This window comes from Centruroides vittatus, unplaced genomic scaffold, assembly GCF_030686945.1.
Source record: "Centruroides vittatus isolate TY-2023 unplaced genomic scaffold, ASM3068694v2 contig_956, whole genome shotgun sequence".
NCBI lineage: Eukaryota > Metazoa > Arthropoda > Arachnida > Scorpiones > Buthidae > Centruroides > Centruroides vittatus.
Window position 1 is genome coordinate 169,230 of NW_027122635.1, and position 24,075 is coordinate 193,304.

General features: G+C 39.6%; 1 protein-coding gene across 1 annotated transcript in view; it reads left to right on the plus strand.

Annotated features, from left to right (window-relative positions):
* The window catches only part of LOC136985251 (sushi, von Willebrand factor type A, EGF and pentraxin domain-containing protein 1-like), a 170,256-nt gene that overhangs the window by 109,564 nt on the left and 36,617 nt on the right, over positions 1-24,075 (plus strand). The window contains 3 exon segments of the mRNA XM_067282503.1: positions 366-422; positions 11,491-11,609; positions 11,612-11,624. Of these exon segments, the coding sequence (XP_067138604.1) occupies positions 366-422; positions 11,491-11,609; positions 11,612-11,624 (189 nt within the window).

A 24,075-nucleotide genomic window follows, 5' to 3' on the forward strand; every position in this document is an offset into this window, starting at 1 on the left:
AAGAGAACAATCAGAAACAAATTCTTATTGATGAAAATACCATCGAACAGAAAGCTTTAAATATCATACAACATAAGCAAGCTATGTAAGCTTTATCTACATTTTTTTGAAAAAAATTACATCATACAGATAAAGATGAAATTTTTAATACATACTAACAAAACATATTTTAAATGAACTGAGATAGTTTCAAAGATAGTATTATAGTTACTACAAAAATTTTGAAATGAATATTACAGTGACTTCTTATAACAAATTGTTTTATTTTCCAGTTATACTTTAAAAATTTTTTTTATGATTTAGGATTAATATCATATGTTGTTTTAACATAAAAATTTGTCTTATGAAAATAAACTTTTTTCCAGAAAATGGTGTCTGTAGTGATTATCATTGTTATTGCTATAAAAATGCAACAATGGAAAGTAAGTGGAAATTTGGACATTAAATAAATTTGTTATAATTTAAACTTACTTTATTTTTAATAATAAATAAAACTATTTTTACTATTTTTAAAAAAGCTTTATCTTTCTAACATTCTTATAGTAGTAATTTATTTTTTCTAATTTAAAACAGTTTAATTTCTATATGCTGAAATATTTCAATCTATTTAAAATTGTTCTAGCAACTTCAAACTTTCAAAAGCAGACTGTCCTTCAAAGAGTCATATCTGTATTAAAAACTGAGGATTACTAACTATTTATTTCTTATATATATCATCTGTAATATAAGATTTTGTAAGCTTTTATTATATTTTTTATTCAATTTTTATTTTTTTGATATGTTTCCTATTTCAAAAACAAAGATTAGAACTAAATATATAAGACCTCAGTAGTAGAGTAATGAATTAAATAAAAGGAAAAAGTTTAGGAAGATTAGATCTTACAAAAATAATATTAGAATGATGATGATTTTGAATAATTCTATTACTAATTTCTTTTTTTACTGCTACTTTAAAAAATAAAATGCTAAATTAAATAGTATATTTAAAATTAACAGAATATGTAAAATATGTTTAAGATCATATTTTTATTAAAAGATATAAATATTTCACAAGAAAGTTTATGACAACTAAGGCTAGGACATCTATACACTAAAAAATCATAATTTAAAAATTATATAACTTTGTGATTTTCTGATTTTCATGTACCAAAATATCCTAGAGCTAATTATGATACATCTATAATTATATATGATAAATTTTTATTAGATGAGTCGGTATTTACAGATATCTATTGAAAATTATGAGTAAATATCATATTTTGTTGTTTCTTTCATAATACAGTATGTGTTTTTAAAAATCATTACCCTACAGAATTTCACATAACAAAACTAAGAGTTAAATATTCACAATGTATAAGCAACAATAAAAGTCTTCACATTTTTGTTCTTTTTCACAACTTCAAGAATAAAAGTCTTTACAGGTAGAGTCAACCTTTTCTTTGAGGCTCCTTGTCTGCCTCATTATGTAAAAATGCTAAAATGAAATTTCTAGGTGGCAGCACAAATCACAAAAATATTTTTTAAATGTTTCAATTAATGCAAAAATTAATTAAAATGGCCAAAGACTATATATAGAGACTGTTTTCTTCCTGAGGCTGTGAGAAAAGACAAGATGTGAAGACTTATTGTTGGTCTATGGTGTGAATATTTATATTATATATAGTCCTTAGTCATTTTAATTAATTTTTGTGTAAGGTTAGCCGACGGGAGAGAAAGAAAGTTACGGCGGTCGAGCGGTCAGACTGTCTTGTGGGAATGGACTGACATCACTGAGACAGGTTACCATCTAAAACCGTTTAATAAACATAAAAATGGAGCTTACAAAAATGCTTTTAATTCGGCGTAACACCAATCCAACGGGCGGATCAGTCCGTGTAACAGTTCAATAGTCCCGTCGATCGTTTCAACTTCCGATGAAGGTGAGGAGGATGGTGTCGGCCCCGGGGCACACTGCACGACTTGTTCTGACGCTTTCGGCGGCGGCGATGTACTTGGGCGCCTCTCGTCGGGAGCGGAGGTCGGAGACCAGGTCGAAGCGACGATCCAGATTTCGTTGTTAAACTTTATCCGGAACCCAGTAGCGGAGCAACCTGCACCAAAGACCAAGAACTCCGAATGTCCTTGAAACGACGATTTTATAATCTTTCTCCCCCAAATCGCCTCTTCATTGGTCTCTCATTGTCACCTGGTGCCAATTCGAAACCCGATGGAGGGCGCGGGAGAGGTCATCGTCGCGACAGAACTTGATTCCTCTCTCGTCGCGTGTTTCTCGAATTCGTTCTTTTCCTTTGTTTTAAATACACAGAAAAAAACTTCCATTAAACAATGGAAAGCTCCAATTTCGTCCCTTTTTAGTCGAACCCCGTTCGGGTCCTCACAGGGCACCCCCCTTTCGTTTAAAATGTCGCCACCGGATGCGACATTTTAACCACTGGCTTTTGGCCTCGCGAGCGGATACCGTTTTGAACTTCACTGGGCATCCGACATTGAACTGATAGCTCTCGCGTGGCTATCGAGTTGTAGGAGGTGTCGCGTAACATTGAATAAAAGTTCGGTTTCCTATTGAAACAGCATTTTTTTTCTAACCGGAACTCCCGATTTTTTTTTAATTGTTTTTAAACATTTCTGTTTTTCTCTGTAGATTGAGCGATTTATATAAATCTTAAAATCCTATTCTAAATCTCCTAAAAAGCCAAAAAGAGGCAAATACCGACTGCATTCGTGTTCCTGTCCAATTCTGCCGTTTAGGACCACGAACAGTGATTCAATAGATGATTTGTCTCATCTGTCACAACAAGAAGCTGAGCGCAAAAGCTGTTACCTGTGCTTCCGGTATGCTTTCGTACCGGCGTACTTGCAAACCATGTTCGGAAGTCACAAACATCTCTCTGCAGCTACGTCTCTAGCTCCCCCTTTTTTTTTTGTCCGTCTTCTGATTTCGGCGACATTGTCCTGTCATCGACTTTTTTTCGATGCAGAACATCACAATTCCAAATCACCGTCAGAGACAATTGTATTTTTCGTTGTTTCTGTCTAAAGGAGCTTTTGTAGATAACTATGAAGCAATGACGACAATTTCGGTTTTCCTCCTATTATCGTTCATCATCTCCCCTCGTTGTTTTCTGTGCGTCAGAATTTTTTTCTGTGGCAGATGTGATCATCAAGCACATGCATTTTGGGGGAAATTTTTTTTTCTTTAAATTGGATTATATGAACCACTCAATCTTTGACAAATTCATCAGTGTTCCGTTCGTGACAATTTTTTTTTTTTTTTTTTGACAATTCTTGGTTTTCCGACAATTTGGAATTTGAAAAACGCGTTTCGTCATTGAACTTTCAGGATCTACAATGAGTATTTTACACAGATGTAAATTCGTTCGCGACAATTCTGTTCACCCGGGCGATTGTTTTTCACATTTTTTTTTTTTTTGTTTTTGGTATGGTGGCCTCTTCCCTACGGAGAGCTCACCATTTACATCGCGTAAATAGGCCGATAGGCGTAGGCGGCGGCAGGCGCTCGCGACCCTGAATTTGTGACGTTGACGCGCCCCCTTCTCCTTCGCTTCTGCGGAGAGGTTCCACCGTTTGCCCGTGCCTATGGGTTCGTGGCAACACCCAAGGATACTCGTCCGCGGGTCCTTGACTCCGCAAAGCGTATCGGTGTGTCGGTTGTGCCACGGTGGTTGGCTGACTACTCTCTATCGCTGCCGCGGGCTCTGCCTGATCTGGCTGTATTGACGTTAGGATAAATTCATCCCAGGGGTCTACTGTTTCGGAAGCTTGTGGTTCCGAAGCCGAAGTCTCGCCTTGAATCGTTTCTGACCTTTGTTCGCTGGTGCATAAAGACGCAAATTCCATTCTCGCGATAGCAGGTTTCAGACGATTTGCGTGAACGTGTAACTTCTTACCCGTTTGGATATGTTGGACAACAAAGTCCACAGGACTAGTCTCCGCTATAATCCTATACGGTCCCTGCCATCTAGGTGCCAGTTTCTTTTTCAACCCAGTAGGGACTACTACTTCCGTCACAAAGACTCGGTCTCCAACTAAAAACTTATGGGGTTTATTTTTGCGCTGCTGGTATTCCTTCCTGTCCAGCGCGGCCTTTTCCGCGTGCTCTTGAGCTAATTGGTGAGCCAAAGCCAACCTCAACCTTAGCTCGCTCGCATAGTTCTCACTAACATCATAGCTTGGTCTGCTAGGTTCAGTGACCACGTCGAACGGATAAACCGGATCTCTCCCATATACTAAATAGAATGGGGTTTCATTCGTGCTGGAATGCACGGCGGTGTTGTATGCGAAAAGCGCAAACGGGACCATCTCGTCCCAGTTGCGTTGGTCTGTATCGGTGTAGTGTGTCAATATATCTACTAACGTTTTATTCAAACGCTCTACCATTCCATTGCATTGGGGGTGGTAGGCGGTAGTAAGCAATCTTTCTATTCGCAAAAGCTCACAAACCTCGCGCATCATTCTCGAGGTGAAATTTGCGCCTCTATCGGTTAGTAGCTGTTTCGGAACCGAATGTCTTAGGATTATGTGCGTAACAAACGCCTTAGCGACTGTCCTGGCTGTGACGTCGGGCAACGGCACTGCCTCGGCCCAACGTGAGAAATGATCCACGAAAACCAGTAGATATCTATTGCCGTTATGGGTAGTGGGAAAGGGACCTTGAATATCAAGAGCCGTCCTCTCGAATACCTTAGTAATACGGGGAAAAATTTGCAAGGGTGCCTGATGCCCGTGCTGCGGTCTCTTTCGCATACTACATTCCTGACATGATTGACAATAGTGAGCTATGTCCTTGTTCATGTCGGTCCAGTAGAATTGAGTGTGCAATTTTTTCTTTAGTTTCTTCGCCCCCAGGTGTCCTGAACTAGGGATGTCGTGGAACATCTTCAAGACATATTCGACCATGTTCCTGGGTATAACCAATCTGTCCCATATTTCATTTCTGTCAGGGTTAGACTTCCTATGATACAACGTCTGTTCCGTATCTAAGTAGAACTCACTACTCTCGGGACTCGGACTCTGTTCTGGTGACTGTGGAAAGGTCGGTTAATTTCCGTCTAATCTCTATGCAAAAGGGATCTTTTTGCTGTTGTTCTCTGATCTGGGCCTTGCTGAATATTGGGAGTAACTCGTCAATGGAGGAAATCGGCACCCTACTCAATGCATCGGCATTGGTGTGCGCCTTTCCTGGACGATGAACTATTTCAAACTGGTACTCCTGCAGAGCCAGATTCCATCTGCTCAACCTTGAGCTCTCATCCTTCACGTTGATAAGCCATTTTAGAGGCCGGTGATCGGTTATAATTTTAAACTTCCGACCATACAAATATGGCCTAAAATACTTTATGGCCCAGATGACGGCTAGACATTCCTTCTCCGTCGTGCTGTAGTTTCGCTCGGCTTTCTTGAGCAAGCGGCTCGCGTAAGCCACTGGTAGGTCGCCGCTTTCGTCCTCCTGCGACAACACAGCGCCTATTGCTACATTGGATGCGTCTGTTGCTATAATGAAGGGTCGACTAAAGTCAGGCGATCGCAGAAGCGGAGCAGAGGTCAACGCTTTCTTCAATCTCTCAAAAGCTGACTCCTGTTCCTCTTGCCATTGGAATTTCGTTTCTTTCTTCAAAAGCTCGGAGAGAGGCCTTGACATTTTCGCGTATTGGGCTATATGTCTTCGATAGTATCCAGTCAATCCCAAAAATGCCCGGACATCTCGCTCATTTCTCGGCCGTGGGAAGTCTCGAACAGATTCTATTTTTCCCGAATCCGGTCGGATTCCCGCTTCGGAGACCTCATGTCCCAAAAATTTTATCTGTCTCTTTAAAAAGTGACATTTCCTAGGCTTAAGTTTTAATCCCGCTACGGCTAATCTTTGGAAGACTAGTTCTAACCTCTCTAGATGAGAGTGGAAGTCGGGACTAAACACAAGGATGTCATCCATATATACTAAGCATATTTTGTTCTTCAGCCCACTTAATATCAAATCGGCGCACCTTTGGAATGTGGCCGCTGCGTTGCATAAACCCATCGCGAGGCGATTAAAGTGGTAATGCCCCGATGGAGTACTGAACCCCGTTTTCTCTTTTGAATCCGGGCTCAGCGGCAGTTGCCAATAGCCACTCAACGTGTCCATAGTAGAATAATATTTGGTCTTGCCCAATAAGCTCAATGATTCCTGAATCAATGGCAAGGGGTATGGATCTACCTTCGTCACTTTATTTAATTGCCTATAATCTACCACAAATCGATAGCTCGAATCAGCTTTCTTGACTAATAAAGCTGGCGATGACCATGGGGAGCTGGAGGGTTCAACTACCCCACTCTCCATCATGTCTTCAATTAATTTGTCCATAACTTCTCGCTGCGCATAGGGAATGCGATATGGAGCCCGATAGAGTGGAGGACTATCGCCCGTATCTATCTTATGCTCGGCAAAATTGCAATAGCCCAAGTCAAAATCATCCCTCGCAAATACCTGTCTGTATTTATACAATAGGTCCAGCAGAGGGGTCAGTTTGTCCTTCCCTATTTCGCTTAAATCGAATAAATTTGCTACTTGAGCTCTAGTTAACTCCTTTCCCTTAGGACGTAATGCATTATTTCGTTCGCCCATTTCCTTTGTTTCTTCCTCCGCCTTAAAAAAGGTGCCTACTTTACTTCCTCTATTTAATTTAATAGGTTGAGTTGCAACATTCATAATTCTAATCGGTATTTTACCGCGGTGTTGTGTTTTCACTAAGATCCCTGCTATAAACGTTTCTTCTCGGTCTAAGGTGCAAGGTTCTACTACTCCTACCTGGTTAACGACTTCTCCTCTCACATTTCCTTCCACAATGACTTCCGATCGCGGAGGAATTACGCAATCGTTTAACAACACGACGTCTTTCGGAGCGTCATCTTCCCTTTTGTTTTTTCTAACCGCTGAACTTTGGTTTAGAGTTTCTAAATTGTTTCTCTGTTTGCTTATCCGCACGCGGCTACCTTTTCTTTGTCTTTTATATTTGTTACATTTATTAAACTTGTTCCTAACTTCGCCAACATAGTCTAATCGTGTCACATTTTCCTCGACCCTAACATGTGGCTTCTTCTCTTTCTGTCTATTATCCCTTGTTTCTAATCTTCGCGGATTACTAACTTTGTTGTGAAAACTCGCTAATCCCCAAAAGGTTATCTCATCTCCCGTTGGGAATATTAGCTTCGCATTTTTAATGGATATGGTTATATCATATTTCTCAATTATATCCCTTCCTAAAATTCCCTCATTTGGTTCGGTTATTTTAGGGTCTACCACGTAACAGTCGTGCGAAAACGCTAGGTTGCCAATTTTAAATTTTATGTTATATTTTCCCATTGTTTCTATTTCATGCCCTGTTACGCTTATTAACTCTACCGCGCTCGTTTCCGCTTTCTGCACTTTGCTCAAATCAGGAAAGAGAGTTTTAGATACTAATGTAACGGCTGCGCCCGTATCTATCGTTAGTCGCGTTCTTTTACTTTCTATTTCGCAGACCAAGGTACACGGCGGTAATTCCAGCGGAGAATCCTCACTCTTTGATCTCCCGACTCCCGCTAATGGGATTGTATTGCGCGCTTCCTCCTGTAAACGTTCCCAGTCGCGTGGTTGATCTCTAACTTTAACCGTGATAACTCTATCGCCGCGATTCCCTTTTGAACTATCTCGCCTTCCTTCCCTCTGATAATCGGCTTGTTCGCCGCTTCCTTCTGAACTTGGCAAGGCTAGGCATTTGCTGGCGGTCGCCCCAAACGGTGTTCGCGGCGTCGCGTAACTCCCTTCCGGCCAATCCTGATCGTACCGCGCCGGAAAATAAGGCGTTTGTTCCCAATTTTGCCCTTCATTTTGCCCAAACTGCCTATAATGGGCCTGATAAAAAGGAGCACGACCCGTATATTGTAAATACAATGGGTTTGGAAAGGGTGCTATCGGGGTTTGTTTCCTAGACACCGACTGATCGCACTGGTTAAATTCCGGCCATACCTGATATGAATGGACAAAAGGCAAGGGTTTTTCCCGGTCTACTTGTCCCGTTAGTGGAAAAGGGTTCGGTCCGCGGTATTGCCACAACGGCCTTGGATAGAAATTCGCGGGAGAGGGCCTAAATGATCGCCCACCCGGGGGTCTAGAAAAGTTCGGAGGCCGTGGTTGGCGTTGCCCGCTCGAATAATTCTGCGCTTTTCCCCTTCCAAAATTGGGTGTAGTAGCGGATTGGGGTGTTTGCCTAAATTGCGTGTACGCCTCCTTACGAGGATTATTTATTGGTTCTTTTGAAATGCGCTTCTCAAATTTTTTTCCTAAATCTTCGAGTTGCCTCGAAATTTGCTCGATTTTCGCATCCAGCGCGGGTTCTTGGTTTACGTTTTTGTTCTCCCTTTCTAGTGCGTGATCGTCCTGCGTTTCCTCTACGCCCGCAACCAAATTCCTATTTTTCCCCGTTAGCTGTTCGATCGTTTCCTCCCTAATCGCTATCCTTAATGCTTCTGCAAATGTGGGAGGGTCTTGTGCCATAACATTTCTTTTATGCTTCTCGTTTAGTCCGTACAAAAATTGGACGCGAAGCTTTTCATCTAGCTCCCGCTGCAGACATTGTCTTATGGTGGCGCGCTCCTGCTCTGTCGTTCCCGTGTGTTGGATGGTCGTCGCGCTGGCTAGAGTTTGCAACCTAACCGCAAATTCTTGCACCTTTTCTTCCCGTCTCTGGACGCAAGCGTGAAATTTTTGCACGCGAATCGAATACGGTTCTTGGTCAAACCTCTGCACCATTAATCGTCGAAACTCGTCGTACGCGATAACGCTTTTCATCTGCATGTCCCTCCATGCAAAATCTCTGGCTACGCCCGCTAGTTTGCATTTCGCGATACCTAATTTCTGTCTCGCGGTCCATCCCGCTAAGCTGGCTACCTCGTCCAACGTATCAAAAAAGTCGGAGATGCGCCCGCTTTCCCCGGAAAAGGTTGGGATCATCCCACCAAACGCCGCGATTGAGCCTCCGCCTACTTCCCGCGTTTGCGATGGGGCAGATGGAACACCTGTCTCAGTAGCCATGTTCTGACCCACGTTTCTCTCTCACCCCGTAAATTTTGTGTCGGCTTCCTCGGGATTCTGGCGGACGGTACTGCTACCTTTCCCCACCAGCGTGACTTGGGCCGAAAGATCCCACTTTACTGACACCAGTGTAAAGGCCAGCCGATGGGAGAGAAAGAAAGTTACGGCGGTCGAGCGGTCAGACTGACTTGTGGGAATGGACTGACATCACTGAGACAGGTTACCATCTAAAACCGTTTAATAAACATAAAAATGGAGCTTACAAAAATGCTTTTAATTCGGCGTAACACCAATCCAACGGGCGGATCAGTCCGTGTAACAGTTCAATAGTCCCGTCGATCGTTTCAAACTTCCGATGAAGGTGAGGAGGGTGGTGTCGGCCCCGGGGCACACTGCACGACTTGTTGTGACGCTTTCGGCGGCGGCGATGTACCTGGTCGCAACTCGTCGGGAGCGGAGGTCGGAGACCAGGTCGAAGCGACGATCCAGACTTCGTTGTTAAACTTTATCCGGAACCCAGTAGCGGAGCAACCTGCACCAAAGACCAAGAACTCCGAATGTCCTTGAAACGACGATTTTATAATCTTTCTCCCCCAAATCGCCTCTTCATTGGTCTCTCATTGTCACCTGGTGCCAATTCGAAACCCGATGGAGGGCGCGGGAGAGGTCATCGTCGCGACAGAACTTGATTCCTCTCTCGTCGCGTGTTTCTCGAATTCGTTCTTTTCCTTTGTTTTAAATACACAGAAAAAACTTCCATTAAACAATGGAAAGCTCCAATTTCGTCCCTTTTTAGTCGACCCCCGTTCGGGTCCTCACATTTGTATTAATTGAAATATTTTTTAAAACTACAAGTTATAAGCTTACTTGTTAAATTTCAAGCCTACTTGTGTTTGGGATGCTGAATGAAATATTTTTATCAAGAAAATATTTCATACTGCATAATAAAATATACAAAATCAATAAAACAGTGTAATATATGCTTATAAGATGACAACATAAGTAAAGTGGAATAAAAAAAGAGATAGGGTATGTGTGTTATTTGTATTCCTCCATAAGTTACTATATTAGCTGGCTCATATTACACAGTAGTTTAAGTATATGCTTTGTGAAAAATTGAGTGAAAACAATTCTATGTTTTGATGTTTTTATTCTCTTGTTTATCTATTATGCTATGACCAAATTCTCAAATTTGAAACACATGTTATAACAAAGGAGAATGTATGTATATTTACACATCCAATTACAATATGTTTTAATGATTTTCAAAATTATAAATTATCATTTATGCTTGTGAAAAATACATTCTTCCTATAAAATACATTAATGATATGATTTTTTTTATATAAATGCAAATAATTGTAATACTACATTGCAGTTTTTATTATTACAATGTAACCTTTTCAATTAGTTTTAAAAAGTTATTTTAGAATGAAACTGAATTATTAAGACTAATAAAACAGAACACAACTAATGTTATGTTATACAATATTTTCTGTTTTATTTAAAGAAAGGAACTGTAGTTTTTTTTTATTTTTGTAAATTACAGACAAACATTAAATGGAGTTAAAAAGTTTTAACTTTTTAATTGCTTAATTAATAATTATTAATTGTAAAATAAATTATTCAGGCCTCTTGTTTTCGTAATATGCTTTATTACGAATTAGATAAAGATAAAACCAATAAATTGAATTATTATGAAAAATTGTGTTCTGTTGCCTAACCAGCTCATAACCAGCCCCTTAGGTGGGACTCAGTAAAGAAGGGATGGGTATTTTCAATGACGACTGAAAAACCCAGATCAATGAGGGAGAGAGGTATATTGTGCATGCCCAACAGAGGAAGTGGGCCTTTTTGGAAGAAAGAAAAAGGAGAGAGAGAGAGTTGCGAGTTTGTTTTTTTTTTGTGTGTGTGTTGTTTCCTTTGTTTTAGTGTCTGTTATAGCAAAAGAACAGAGAAGTGATCAGAAGGACTAAAATAAACTTTAAATTCCTTGCATTGGTGTCATAAAATGTATGATTTATTTCTTCAAAGTTTTTTTTTTTTTGTTTTGTTCCTGCACAGAGAATACTCTAAAGATTGAGTACCTTCCCACAATTTAAATTATGTAATGACACTTCGATCCTCTCAAACGCCATTCTTGATGGGAAGAGATGAGATCATGTTAGATTACATGAGGTCACATACAACTCGTGCCACCTGCCTGTAATTATGCATTGACTTCATTTGAATTTCTGTCTCAACATTAATTTACCTATTTATTAATAATTATTTAATGTGTAAGTTTACTATTTAATTATTTAATAGTAATCTAATTAATTAATTAGAACTTAAGAAAATAGTAACAAATATATAAATGATTAAATATTTGAATTTAAAAATTTTTAATGGTTTTTTTTATTTTCAAATTGAATTTTAGGATTCAAATTGTTGGAAATCAGTGCCAACTTGTGAGCCAAATCCATGTGCTAATAATCAGCAATGTATATTGAAAAATAGTGTTTCTCAATGTTCTTGTTCTGCTGGGATTAGAAGGAAATCTTTTGTCAATATGGTATTTGTAAACATTAAATATTCTATACTTTATTTTAAATTGATTGATGTTATATTCAAGTCTCTTTATTTTTGTCCTACTAAGTTTTTGTTAGATTTCCCATAACTGATGTAATTGTAACCAACCTGTGTAGTCTTTAATGTGCTAATGCTGCAAATTAACTAATCAATCAGATTTTGTGCTAAAACTTTAATAATTATAATAGAATTCATTAAAAGTAATAAATATTTAGCATTATTTTATTTTTATATTATGCAAGAAAGTTTACTTTTTAATAATTTTTTTTCAGTTAATTTTTCATAGAATGAAAAGTTGTTAGTTTATTCTTTCAAATAATAAGCAATATTATAATTAATCCACTGCAACTGTTATTATTTTCAATAATTTCAATAACATAATAAAATGTATTGTAAGAAATCACTTGTTGACCTTGTGGTCATATGCCATATTTTGTATATTGTTATATATATTCTAAGTATTTATTTTATTTTCTTCTCCTTTGTTTTTGGTTCTTTTGTCTATCACCTTCTAGAAATTTCTTCTCTAACCCTTCCCTGTTCGGGTGGTGGTGACTAATTACAAAACAAAAGAAAGGGGTAGCCCTGAGGGCTAAGTGTAGGACAAATCTTTACTTTTGGCTAGAACGTTGGAGAGCTAGGGCGTGTTGTGAGGACCTCCAGGTTGTTTTGGCATCAACTGGAGAACAAAGAAATGATAAGCCTAAGCTAGCATTCGAGAGAAGCCCAAAATATATCTCACTATAAGGAAAGATGCTAAATTTCAAATATACTTGCAGTACATGCTGTCATATAATGACAGTAGGAAGAATCTAAAATTCAATAAGGCAACAATCTATACAAACTTATTATAATGTATCTTATGATTTATCAATAATGTAGTATATATTACATTCAATGGTCTTTTCAAAATGGTACAGATGGTTAGCCTATAGTGTAGGCAGACCATCTGTACTATTTTGAATGACTATTTTGAAAAGAACAGTACCAATTTTTGCTCTATCCCATTGTTTTTGTAAGATTTCACTTTTGTTTTATTTTTCAAACATAAAGAAACTTAGCTCTCTAGTTTGTATATTAGACACATTGCGTATCATATTCTGAATTCATGATTTGATAGAATGTTTATTCTGTGTTTATAAGGGTCATAAATTTGAATAGATACTACTGAGGAAGAAATGGCATAAGATATACCTTACAGAACAAATGTGAAATAATTAAATAAATCTAAATAGTTTTACGTATCTAAAAGCCTTTTACTGGTGCACATATCATTACTCTAAACCAGTGTTTCCCAACCTTTTTTTCCTCGCGAACCAAAAGAAAGGTCCGAAAAATTTGACGAACCCCCTATGTAGTCGTTAATGACAGGTAAAAAAAAGCAATAAAATTTGATAGAATATATATTTTACATATTGCAGAATAATATTGATTATATTAATCGTGAAACATTTAAATAAAACATTAATAAGACTAAAATGATGGCTATAAAAGTTGAAAACAAGATAAATTTAACAAACTGGTTCTTATGTTTTACATTTGGAAAAACTCTTAATGGGATATTTGTGGCTGTTTGATAGAACAAAGTAATTCAAAGTTAGGCTCAATATCTGACAATTTCAGTCTTAGATCAGGTTCTGCATTTAACCTGTTTCTGTATTTATCTTTCAGATAAGTATATGTTGAAAATCCTTTCTCGCATAGATATGTTGTGCAAAATGGTAATAGAACTTCAATGGCTTTTTTTGACAGAACAGGATATTCATTTTGTATACTGAGCCAGAAGTCAATTAAAGATTGATCTTTAAAAATTGCTTCTAGAGAACTGTCACAAGATAACTCTATGAGTTTTTCCTTTTCCAGTATATTTAGAGAGGTTTCTGAACTTACATTTCCTTGAAATGGATTACGTATCCAGTTGTTTGAGATGGATATATTGCATCTGTTGGGAAAATAGTCATCGAAAGTTAATCGAAGATAGTTCAGATGTTCACATATACTCCTTTTAATGTTTTCGTCAAGTTTAATTGAATTTTCTGATAAAAAAAGTGCTGACAGAATCGAAACATCCATACTCATTCATCTGCAGGCATTGAATCCAAAAATTGATCTTTTTCAACATAGCCTCAATTCTATCATGTACACTGAAAATGGTGACACCCTCGCCTTGTAAAGACATATTTAATTCATTCAGTTTACAAAAAAATGTCAGCTAAATACGCAAGCTTTTGCAGCCAAAGAACATCGGATATACAAGAAGACAAATGAAACGGATGATCAATAAAAAATGCTTGAACTTCAGACTTCAATTCAAACAAACGCGTCAAAACTTTACCACGGGAAAGCCATCTAACTTCTGTGTGAAGTAGTAAAGAAACGTGGAAACTTCCAAAATCCTCACAAAGCGTACGGAATAGACGGCAATTTGTAGCACGCGATTTTATAAAGTTCACAATTTTCACAGCATCACTTAAAGTAGTAGATAACTCTGCAGGAATACGCTTACATACTAAAGCTTGTCTATGAATACAACAATGAGTCCATTGAATTTTCTCGTTGATCTTCTTCACCCGTGCCACAAAACCAGAAAATTTTCCTGTCATTGATTTTGCACCATCTGTACACACACCCACACAATAAGACCAGCTTATTCCATTCTTTTCAAAATACCCATTGATCATATCGAAAATCGCTTCTCCAGTTGTGTAGGTTTTCAAAGGTTTTGCAAATAGTACATCTTCTTGAACAATATTCGTAAAAAGATATCTAACGTAGACAAGCAAGACTGCGGCATTTGTTACATCCGTCGATTCGTCAAGTTGAATTGCAAAATAATTCAATTTTATTCTTTTTAGAAGTTCGTTCTCCACATAATTAGCCAAGTCATTAATTCTACGCGACACCGTGTTGTTTGATAAGGGAACTAGCTCAATTTTCTTTGCTGCCTTTTCCCCAAGCATACATTTGGCGATATCTTTCGCACATGGTCCAATTAAATTTTCTGCTATTGTATGCGCTTGTCCAGATCTTGTAATTCTATAGCTTACTCGAAATGATGCTTCAAGGGCCATTTTACTATCTTCGTTTGAAGTCAAGAAAGAAGAAAGACTACACTTTTTGATATCTGCTAATTTTCTTTTGAAATATTCAAGAGGTTTATCTTTGTGTGTCGGATGTTTTGTTTCAATATGTCTACGAAGAAGTGATGGTTTTAAACTGCTGTTGGCAAGAACTTCGTTACATATAACACAAAGCGGTTTAGGTTCCGACTCATCCCCAGTAAAATGAAAACCCAATTGTAGATAGTCGCTGTCATATTTTCGCTTTTTCTCTTTTCTATCATCATTTCCTTTGTTTTTCGTCTGGTGAAACGGTACCTCACTACAGCTTTCAGTACTATCATCTCGATTATCATGTCTCGTTTCTAAACGACCCGTTTTTAACCATCGATCCATAATAAAAATAAGCTATAATAATAATTAAATTAATAATTATTAAATCATTTACACGAGAACTTGACAGTCACAGTATCACTATCACTCAAGCTTTACAAGTGCTAAGCCTATGTATGAACGTCGGTTAATACAACACTACTCTCCCAGTTTCCGGTTGTGAACAAGTATCTAATTCTAAAATCTGTAGTAAACTGCCTTAATTTGATATTTATTTCCAATTGTATTGTAAAAAAAATATTACATAGAAGGGAAAACTGCTGCAATGATTTTAAATATAAAGCAGAACATGATACTAATCACATTGATAAAATGTTTTAAATATAAATAAATGTTTGTAATAAAAAGAGAATAGTATTTGATTACTTGAATAAGAGGAATAAATTATAATGTATAAAATTGTTGATATAATTTGATATTGATGAAGTAATTTTGAAAAACAAATAAGGAAAAAAGAAATGAAAATATTGAAATTTATTATAGATTTCTTAACAAACAGGCAGCGAACAATCTGTTTTACAGTGGGTGTGTTCTTTAATTTTTGTGTTTTTGTTTTGTTTTTTTTTTTTGCTTTTGATTTTAATGGCGTTTTAAAAAATCCGCCATTACAATATTATTTTCGCGAACCCCCTCTGCAAACACTGCGAACCCCCAGGGGTTCGCGAACCACCGGTTGGGAATCACTGCACTGCTCTAAACCAATTAGTTACAAACATTTTCAAACCTTAACGGTTCTTCTTCAGGTAACGATCCCCTAACGGAATGCACCTCAATTCTAAGTTGTGAAGAAATACAATCCGGAACGTTGTCCCATCTCGATGACATCAATACGGACTTGCACGCTATGCTTGTTGTGCTCTAATTTATGGTTTTATCTAGTAGGGCCTGCCATCTCATCAATAGAGGTATCTCGTCCTTGTAGTTAATGCAATTACCTTCAATTACTGTTTCGGATCATATTTCTTCACAACTTAGAATCAAGGCGCATTCCATTAGGGGATCATTATCTGAAGAAGAACCATTAAGGTTCGAAAACGTTTGTAACTAATTGATACGTGCACCGGTAAAAGGCTTTTAGATACGTGAAACTGTACTGTTCTCTGGTGTAGATATTCTAACATCTTTTGAATAAATCTAAATATTTCACACACAGTTTTCTGATATTTTGAAATTAAAATCAAAAAAGTCCACTTAAACTTTAGTAGTATCCTATCTCAGCTCATTCTCAGGGATACCAAGACCATTGTGATAAATGCAACAAGGATTGATAATTTGAAGACACAAGTTGAAGGTGTTATATTTCAAAATCAAGGTTTTAAATGAATTGATGTTCAAAGTTTTATGTAATTATTTTGGTATAAATATATCCATAAAACCATTTGTTGCAGATAGCATTACAGTATCATTTAATTTCTGAGATCTTTGATGGTTGTATCTGAAAAAATGAATACATTAGACCTTCACCCATACTAGGTAATTGGATTTTGGATGATTGTAACTTAATACTTTTATCCACTTGTGTCTTCAATTCTAAATGTTATTTTTAAAAAATGAAAGCAAAAAATACTAAACTAAAATTTTAAAGAAATGCTTTATATGAGTTAATACAATTGATATAGCACACATGAAAAAAGCACTGAAAGTATGGTTTACTTTTTCATGTTTTATATAGTAAAATAAAGAACAAAATTAAGAATATTTACATAAAATAGGTTTGATTATATGTTAAGCTAGTTTAAAGCTTATGGAATTGCATTCATATTCAAAATTTTAAAAACCATTTGTTATCTGTATAATTAATTAAACTTTTAGGATCTTTGAGATAAGTAAACTATTACTGAAACTATTCTCATTAGCATCATCCAAACCAAATAAGAATCATTTCAATATTATAGAATATTTTTGTTAGTGCTTGCAAGTGAGAACCAATTTGGTCTAGCAGGGAGACCTCCCTTGAATAGAGAAATCTCCTTGTCCCTTCTGTCCCACAACTGCAATTTTGTGTCACACCCTCACTTGCAAGACTCATCTGTTGGATATACATCCTATGTTATTCTTGTTTTAGTCAAATATAGAATTAATCTTTACCTCAACACCAGAGTAAAATTCTCACTTTCGTAACCTGTTACCGGTGCATTACGTATAAAAAAAAAATACAGTGGGTGACAAACGTTTTTGAACTATCACAAAGTTCTTCTTCAGGACAAATAGTTTTGGAATGCTTGAAAATCTAACATAAAGATTTAAAATGAAATTGAATGTTATTTCGATGAAATCTGTTTCGCCAGGCATGCACAATTGTGTGCTGATGGATATAATTACAGGTTTGTTACTTTGGTTCAAGATCAGGCACTACACCAACAAGTACTAGAAATGGCCCACCTTATCTGCTATGATTCTATTTTACTTTTGATGGTACTGTTTACCACCAGAGGAGAGGAGTACCCATGGGTAGCCCTGTGTCTGGGGACCTTTGTGAAATGGTCAACTTGAGCACAAAGTCCTTCCACCATTCCTCCCTAACATCCTACTCTATAAAAGGTACATTGACGACATTTTCATCATGTGTGTAGGGATCGCAAAAACGCGTAAAAATGGTGAATAATTATAAAGTTCCGAAGTCGGAAAGTTTCGAGAGTCAAACCGTGTCAGGAACATGTGTTGGTGATGTAAACCAGACACGAAAGAAACTCTCCCAAACTTATCCTAAAACAAACGCGACACGATAATGAACGACCGAGGGGATGTCAACCGAGAGAGAGGGAGCTTTGTCCAGGTGCTCGTGTACGAGTGTCGGAAACGGGAAACAGAGGGGGGTAAATGGCCACCGAAGCATCTGGCGGACCGCGTGAGGTCAAAAACGTCAAAGAGAGGACCATAACGGCCGGAATATACGAGCACGAACTTCAAAGACTCCGTCAACACCTCTCGGAACTCTCCCGACCCAGATCGGTCTCCAGTTTCGCATAGAAACAAAAGAAATGACCAATCGGGGTAAGGGAGAGGAAGAATAGAACCAATCAAAAGGGTGAAATTCAGGGGGGAAACTCCTATAAAACTCCCGAGTCGCAAGGTCAAGGGTGTGGACCCTCCTTCCGTCGTTCTTGGAAGAAGTGCAGCAGTTCTCCTCTGGACCAGTGTTACCTCATAGACGCCAGAACCTACGTCCGCCAGCTGGTGACCCCCGTCCAAGCCACACGTCCAGTGCAATAGACAGTTCGTCATCCCAGCCCCGGGCACGCATCTTCGGAAGACGGACCGCATCCGACTACCGACAACTGGAGATCTCTATCACCACAAGAGTCGATCTAGATCGCAATTTGTACCAATAATATGTAAGTTAACTTAGTAGTTAGAATAAACGGTTTTGTGTAAGACACTTGTCATCTTTGTCTCCTACCGCCACCACCCACATACGTTTTCGACCCTAGGTTTTCCTGACGCGCGATTAACTGTTTTCCCCTGGAAGTCGGCGGTCTTACAATGGTGTCAGAAGTGGGATATTTAATTGCCCCACACAAAAATTTTGAGTAAGTTACGCCGACGAAAAGTTTTTCTAACAAGTGGGTCGAGCGATGGAGGCAGATGCAAGTGTCCCGACGCGACCTCGTGACGGTGGCAGTAGCGGCTCTCTTCCCTCCTTTTCCGCATTTGGCGGGTTAATCCCGACGTTTTCGGGAGAAACAGGGCGTGTCACCGATTTCTTTGACACGTTGGGAGAGATCGCTAGTCTGGCGGGATGGACTCCTCGGCAGTGCCTGAGCATAGCCAAGTGCAAGCTCACAGGTGTAGCCCGAGATTTTGCATGGCGCGACCTCAGCATGAAAAGCATAACGGAGTTCGAGACCTTTCAAAAGCTGATGATCCGGCGTTTTGACCAAGAACCATACTCGATTCGCGTTCAGAAATTTCATACGTGCTCTCAAAAGAGAGATGAGATGGTTCAAGAATTCGCGGTTCGCTTGCAATCCCTCGCTAGCGCGACAAGCATAGAACAAACGGGCGCGAACGAACAGGAGAACGCAATTATCAAACGCTGTCAACAGCGGGAGCTGGACGAAAAATTGCGCGTCCAGTTTTTGCATGGCTTAACGGACAGGCTAAAAAGGCGTGTAATGACGCATGACCCTGCAACTTTCGCCGAGGCCTTAAAAATAGCTATCCGCGAAGAAACGATAGATCAATTGGCAGGAAAAACGCGAAATTTAGTTGCCGGCATCAATGATGCAGTAGAGGGGCGCGACACGCCAACGGAAGAACCCAATTTACGGAGAGAATCGGCTCTCGACGCAAAAATCGCGCAAATTTCGAAACAATTAGCGACAATAGGAAAAAGGCTCGATCAACCGCCCTTGCCTAAGCCAACAAACAATTTCCAAAGGGGAGAACCCTCGCGAACAAATCGGATACAAGGAGCTGATACAGCAAATGACGGGATGCGAAATCCGCGGCATCCCCCGAGCCCGCAGCGACGCCCACCGCAACAATTTTCCCCGCGATCTCAACCCGCTAACCCGCAAGGACAACCCCGCACGCGATATCCTTGCTACGGCCCCTTTTCAGAACAAGGTCCGATACCCCCTTGGAGAAGGAATGTAGATAGATTATCAAAATTCCGAGCGATAAATCCTAATTGTGCAGAATACGGAGATTATATGCCGACGCCTCTGGATTGGTACAGAGGAAACGCCTTTCCTCCGGATCCCCGGAGGTGGGGAGCGAATCAAGAAGTTTTCGAATGGCAGATACCCGTTAGAAATCGGCCGAACCCCTTTAGATTTAGTCAGTCGGAACAGATACCCTTTTCCCCTACGCGGTTTAGACAATTTGAATACGAAAACAATGGACAAGGTGTTCCGTTGCCCTTTTATCCCCCGCGTTACGGTCTAGGTTGGTCCGGAAGCAGCTTCGATACGGAGCGCGCACCGAACCACGTAGCCGCCCCTCGATTTTTAGCATTACCTGCCCCAGAAAACATGCCCGTGGATAATAAACAAACGCGAGACTCCGACAGAGTCACTTCGGTTGCGTTTAGAGAACGAAATAGCGAAATAAATCGACCGCCGATAGGTCCAGAGACACCCCAATTAGCGGGAATCAATGAATCAAGAGGTAGAGAATTGCCCCCTTGTACAATAATTTGCGAGATAGAAAATAGGAAGGTTCAGCTGACAATAGACACAGGTGCAGCTGTTACTTTGATTTCTAGAGAGCTATTTCCCGATACAACGCGATTGCGGCGAGCGGAGACTAGAATAGTAGAGTTAATAAGTGTCACCGGACACGTTATCGAGACATTCGGAAAGTTTAAGTTAAAATTCCAGATCGGACGTTTGACCTTTTTCCACGATTGTTATTTAGTGCACCCCGAGATTACTACGCCTAACGACGGACTCTTAGGTAGAGATATTATTCAAAAATACGATGTTACGATCTCGGTTAAGAATGCGACGCTTAGTTTCCCTTCAGGAGACACAGTGACCTTTTGGGGACTAGCCGAAATAAAAGAAAGCGACGATAGTTCCAAATTAAATGAAAGCGTCGAAATTAAGAGCGAGAAAGCAGGCGAAAAAATACGCGTACCGTCAAAAGACGATTTAAATGTAACTGTAAGTAGCGATAGAGAAAATAGAACTATAGGAGACGCGAAAACGAAAAAGAAAAATAAATGCAAGCGAAAAACTAAACGGGAGAAGTTAAAACAAACAAAGGTTAATAGTTTAGAGCAGGGAGAGAACAGCTCTCCTAAGGAAGTGACGTTAGCCGACGATTACGTCATTCCCCCGCGGTCAGAAGTCATTGTGGAGGGGAAAGTTCATTCCCCGTTGACAGGACAATTAGGAGTTGTTGAACCGACACTCCCCGAACGAGAAGGCGTGTTTGTTGCCCACACGTTAGTCAAAACACGGAAGCAGGGTAGAGTACCCGTCAGAATAATGAATGTAAAAACACAACCGATTAAGTTAAACAGAGGAAGTAAGTTAGGAACTTTTCTCTTAGCGGAAGAGGAAACAAAGGAAAGCGCGAAACAAAATAAAATGACGCGATCAAATGAAAACGAACTAACTAGAGCTCAATTTGCGAATTTATTTAACTTTAGCGAAGTAGGAAAGGATAAGCTGACACCTCTACTAGATCTATTATACAAATATAAGCATGTATTCGCGAAGGACGATTTCGATTTGGGTTATTGTGACTTAGTAGAGCATAAGATAGATACTGGAAATAATCCCCCAATATGTCGTGCCCCATATCGAATTCCATATGCCCAGAGAGAAATAATGGATGAATTAGTGGATAAAATGATAAAGAGCGGAGTGATAGAGCCCTCCAGCTCTCCGTGGGCATTCCCGGCTTTGATGGTCCGTAAATTTGATAAAAGTTATCGAATGGTGGTGGACTATCGCCAATTAAATAAAATTACCCAGTTAGACCCTTATCCGTTGCCCCACATCCAGGAATCACTGAGTTTGCTGGGAAGAGCGCGATACTTTTCTTCTATGGATACCCTAAGTGGATTCTGGCAGATTCCCCTGAGCCCTGAATCCAAAGAAAAGACGGGGTTTAGCACTCCGTCGGGCCATTATCAATATAATCGCCTTCCAATGGGAATCGCATCAGCTCCTGCGACATTCCAAAGGATGGCAGATTTAATATTAAGCGGCTTGAAAAACAAGATTTGTCTCGTCTATATGGATGACATATTAGTATTTAGCCCAGATTTCGAATCGCACTTGGAACGATTGGAGTTGGTACTCCAGCGACTGGCGGCAGCTGGATTGAAGCTGAAGCCCCGGAAATGTCAGTTTGTAAGGCGACAAATAAAGTTTTTAGGACACGAAGTTTCAGAAGATGGTATCCGACCGGATCGGTCAAAAATAGAGTGCGTTAAGAATTTTCCTCAACCCCAGAATGAGCGAGATGTTAGGGCATTCTTGGGTTTGACAGGATATTATAGACGACACATGTCTCAATACGCAAAAATTTCAAAACCCCTTTCGGATTTATTAAAGAACGACGTAAAGTTTCACTGGAACCAGGAACATGAAACCGCGTTCGAGAAATTAAAGGAAATTTTGACTACAGCACCCTTGCTTAGGTCCCCAGATTTTAACAGCCCCTTTATATTGGCAACAGATGCTTCCAACACAGCGATAGGTGCAGTGTTGTCACAAAAAGATGAACGTGGAGAGCTTCCCGTAGCGTATGCAAGCAGATTGTTAAAATCAGCCGAGAAAAATTACAGCACAACAGAAAAGGAATGTTTGGCCGTGATTTGGTCGATCAAACACTTTAGACCCTATCTTTATGGAAGAAAATTTACAATTATCACAGATCATAGACCCCTTAGGTGGCTTATTAACGTTAAAGACGAAAGTTCGAGACTTAGTCGATGGAATTTAGCATTACAAGAGTATCAGTTCGAAATAATTCATAAACCAGGCAAGGCTCACACAAATGCAGATGCGTTAAGCCGAATGCCCGTAGCGAAAATTTGCGAGATGCAACCTATATATAGTAAGGTACAAATAAAGGAACAACAGTTAAAGGATCCCTTTTGTAAGCAAATTAGACAACAGTTAATGGGAAAATTGTCCTCCCGTGAAACAAACGTAGACTTCGCAGATTATTATTTAGACGCAGACGAAACCCTTTATCATCGAAAGGAAAACCCCGAGAGAAACGAAAAATGGGATAGAATAGTCGTACCCAAGGTTATGATAGATTATGTCTTAAAGTTGTTCCACGATATCCCCAGTTCAGGACATGTAGGTAAGAAAAAGATGCGAAAGAAACTACAGACACAGTTCTTTTGGCCAGAAATGAATAAGAACATAGCCCATTATTGCGATAGCTGTCAAGAGTGTGCGATGAGGAAAAGGCCCCAACACGGACACCAAGCCCCACTGCAGACGTTCCCTCGAGTGTCAAGACTCTTCGAACGCACTGCACTGGACATCCAGGGTCCCCTTCCTATTACTAATAACGGCAACAAATATCTATTGGTCTTTATCGATCATTTTTCTAGATGGGCCGAAGCGATCCCATTGCCCGACATTACGGCAAAAACAGTGGCAAAAGCGTTCGTCACGCAGATTATTCTCCGACATTCGGTCCCGAAACAATTACTCACTGATAGAGGATCCAATTTCGTTTCCAAGGTTATGAGGGAGGTTTGTGAATTGTTAAAAATAGAAAGACTCCTTACTACAGCGTATCACCCCCAATGTAACGGAATGGTAGAGCGATTGAACAAAACGCTGATAGATATTTTAACTCATTATGTTGACGCGGATCAGCGCAATTGGGATGAAATGATCCCGTATGCTCTCTTCGCGTACAACACGACAGTACACTCGAGTACTAACGAAACGCCCTTTTTCCTTTTGTATGGACGCGATCCGACTTACCCCTTTGATATCGTTATCGAACCAAATAGACCCCGTTATGACATAAGTGAAAATTACGCGAGCGAGTTAAGAGCGAGGATGACCTCAGCCCACAAATTAGCTCAGGAACACGCGGAAAAAGCCGCGTACGATAGAAATACCTATCATCAACGTAGGCACAAGCCATACAAATTCTCAATTGGAGACAGAGTTTTTGTTAATGAGGTAGTTATACCCGCGGGAGTGAAGCGAAAACTGGCCCCGCGATGGCACGGTCCCTATAGAATAATTGCAGAGACGAGCCCCGTAGACTTTATAGTCCAACACATCCAATCCGGGAAGAAATTACACACGCATGCTAATAGGCTGAAACCTGCAATCGCTAGGTTGGAATTTGTACCACCCGATGCAGGAGAAGGAAGCCCCGGCGTGAACAACGCAGATCCATCATCCCTAACGGAGGTGCAACCTCAAACAGAACAGGTTGACCCCTGGGACGAAATCATTTTAGACTCACTGCAGCAAAGCCAGACAGATATCACAAACACCGCCGGAGACACGGAAGTCGAACAACCCGTGATCCCGTCACAAC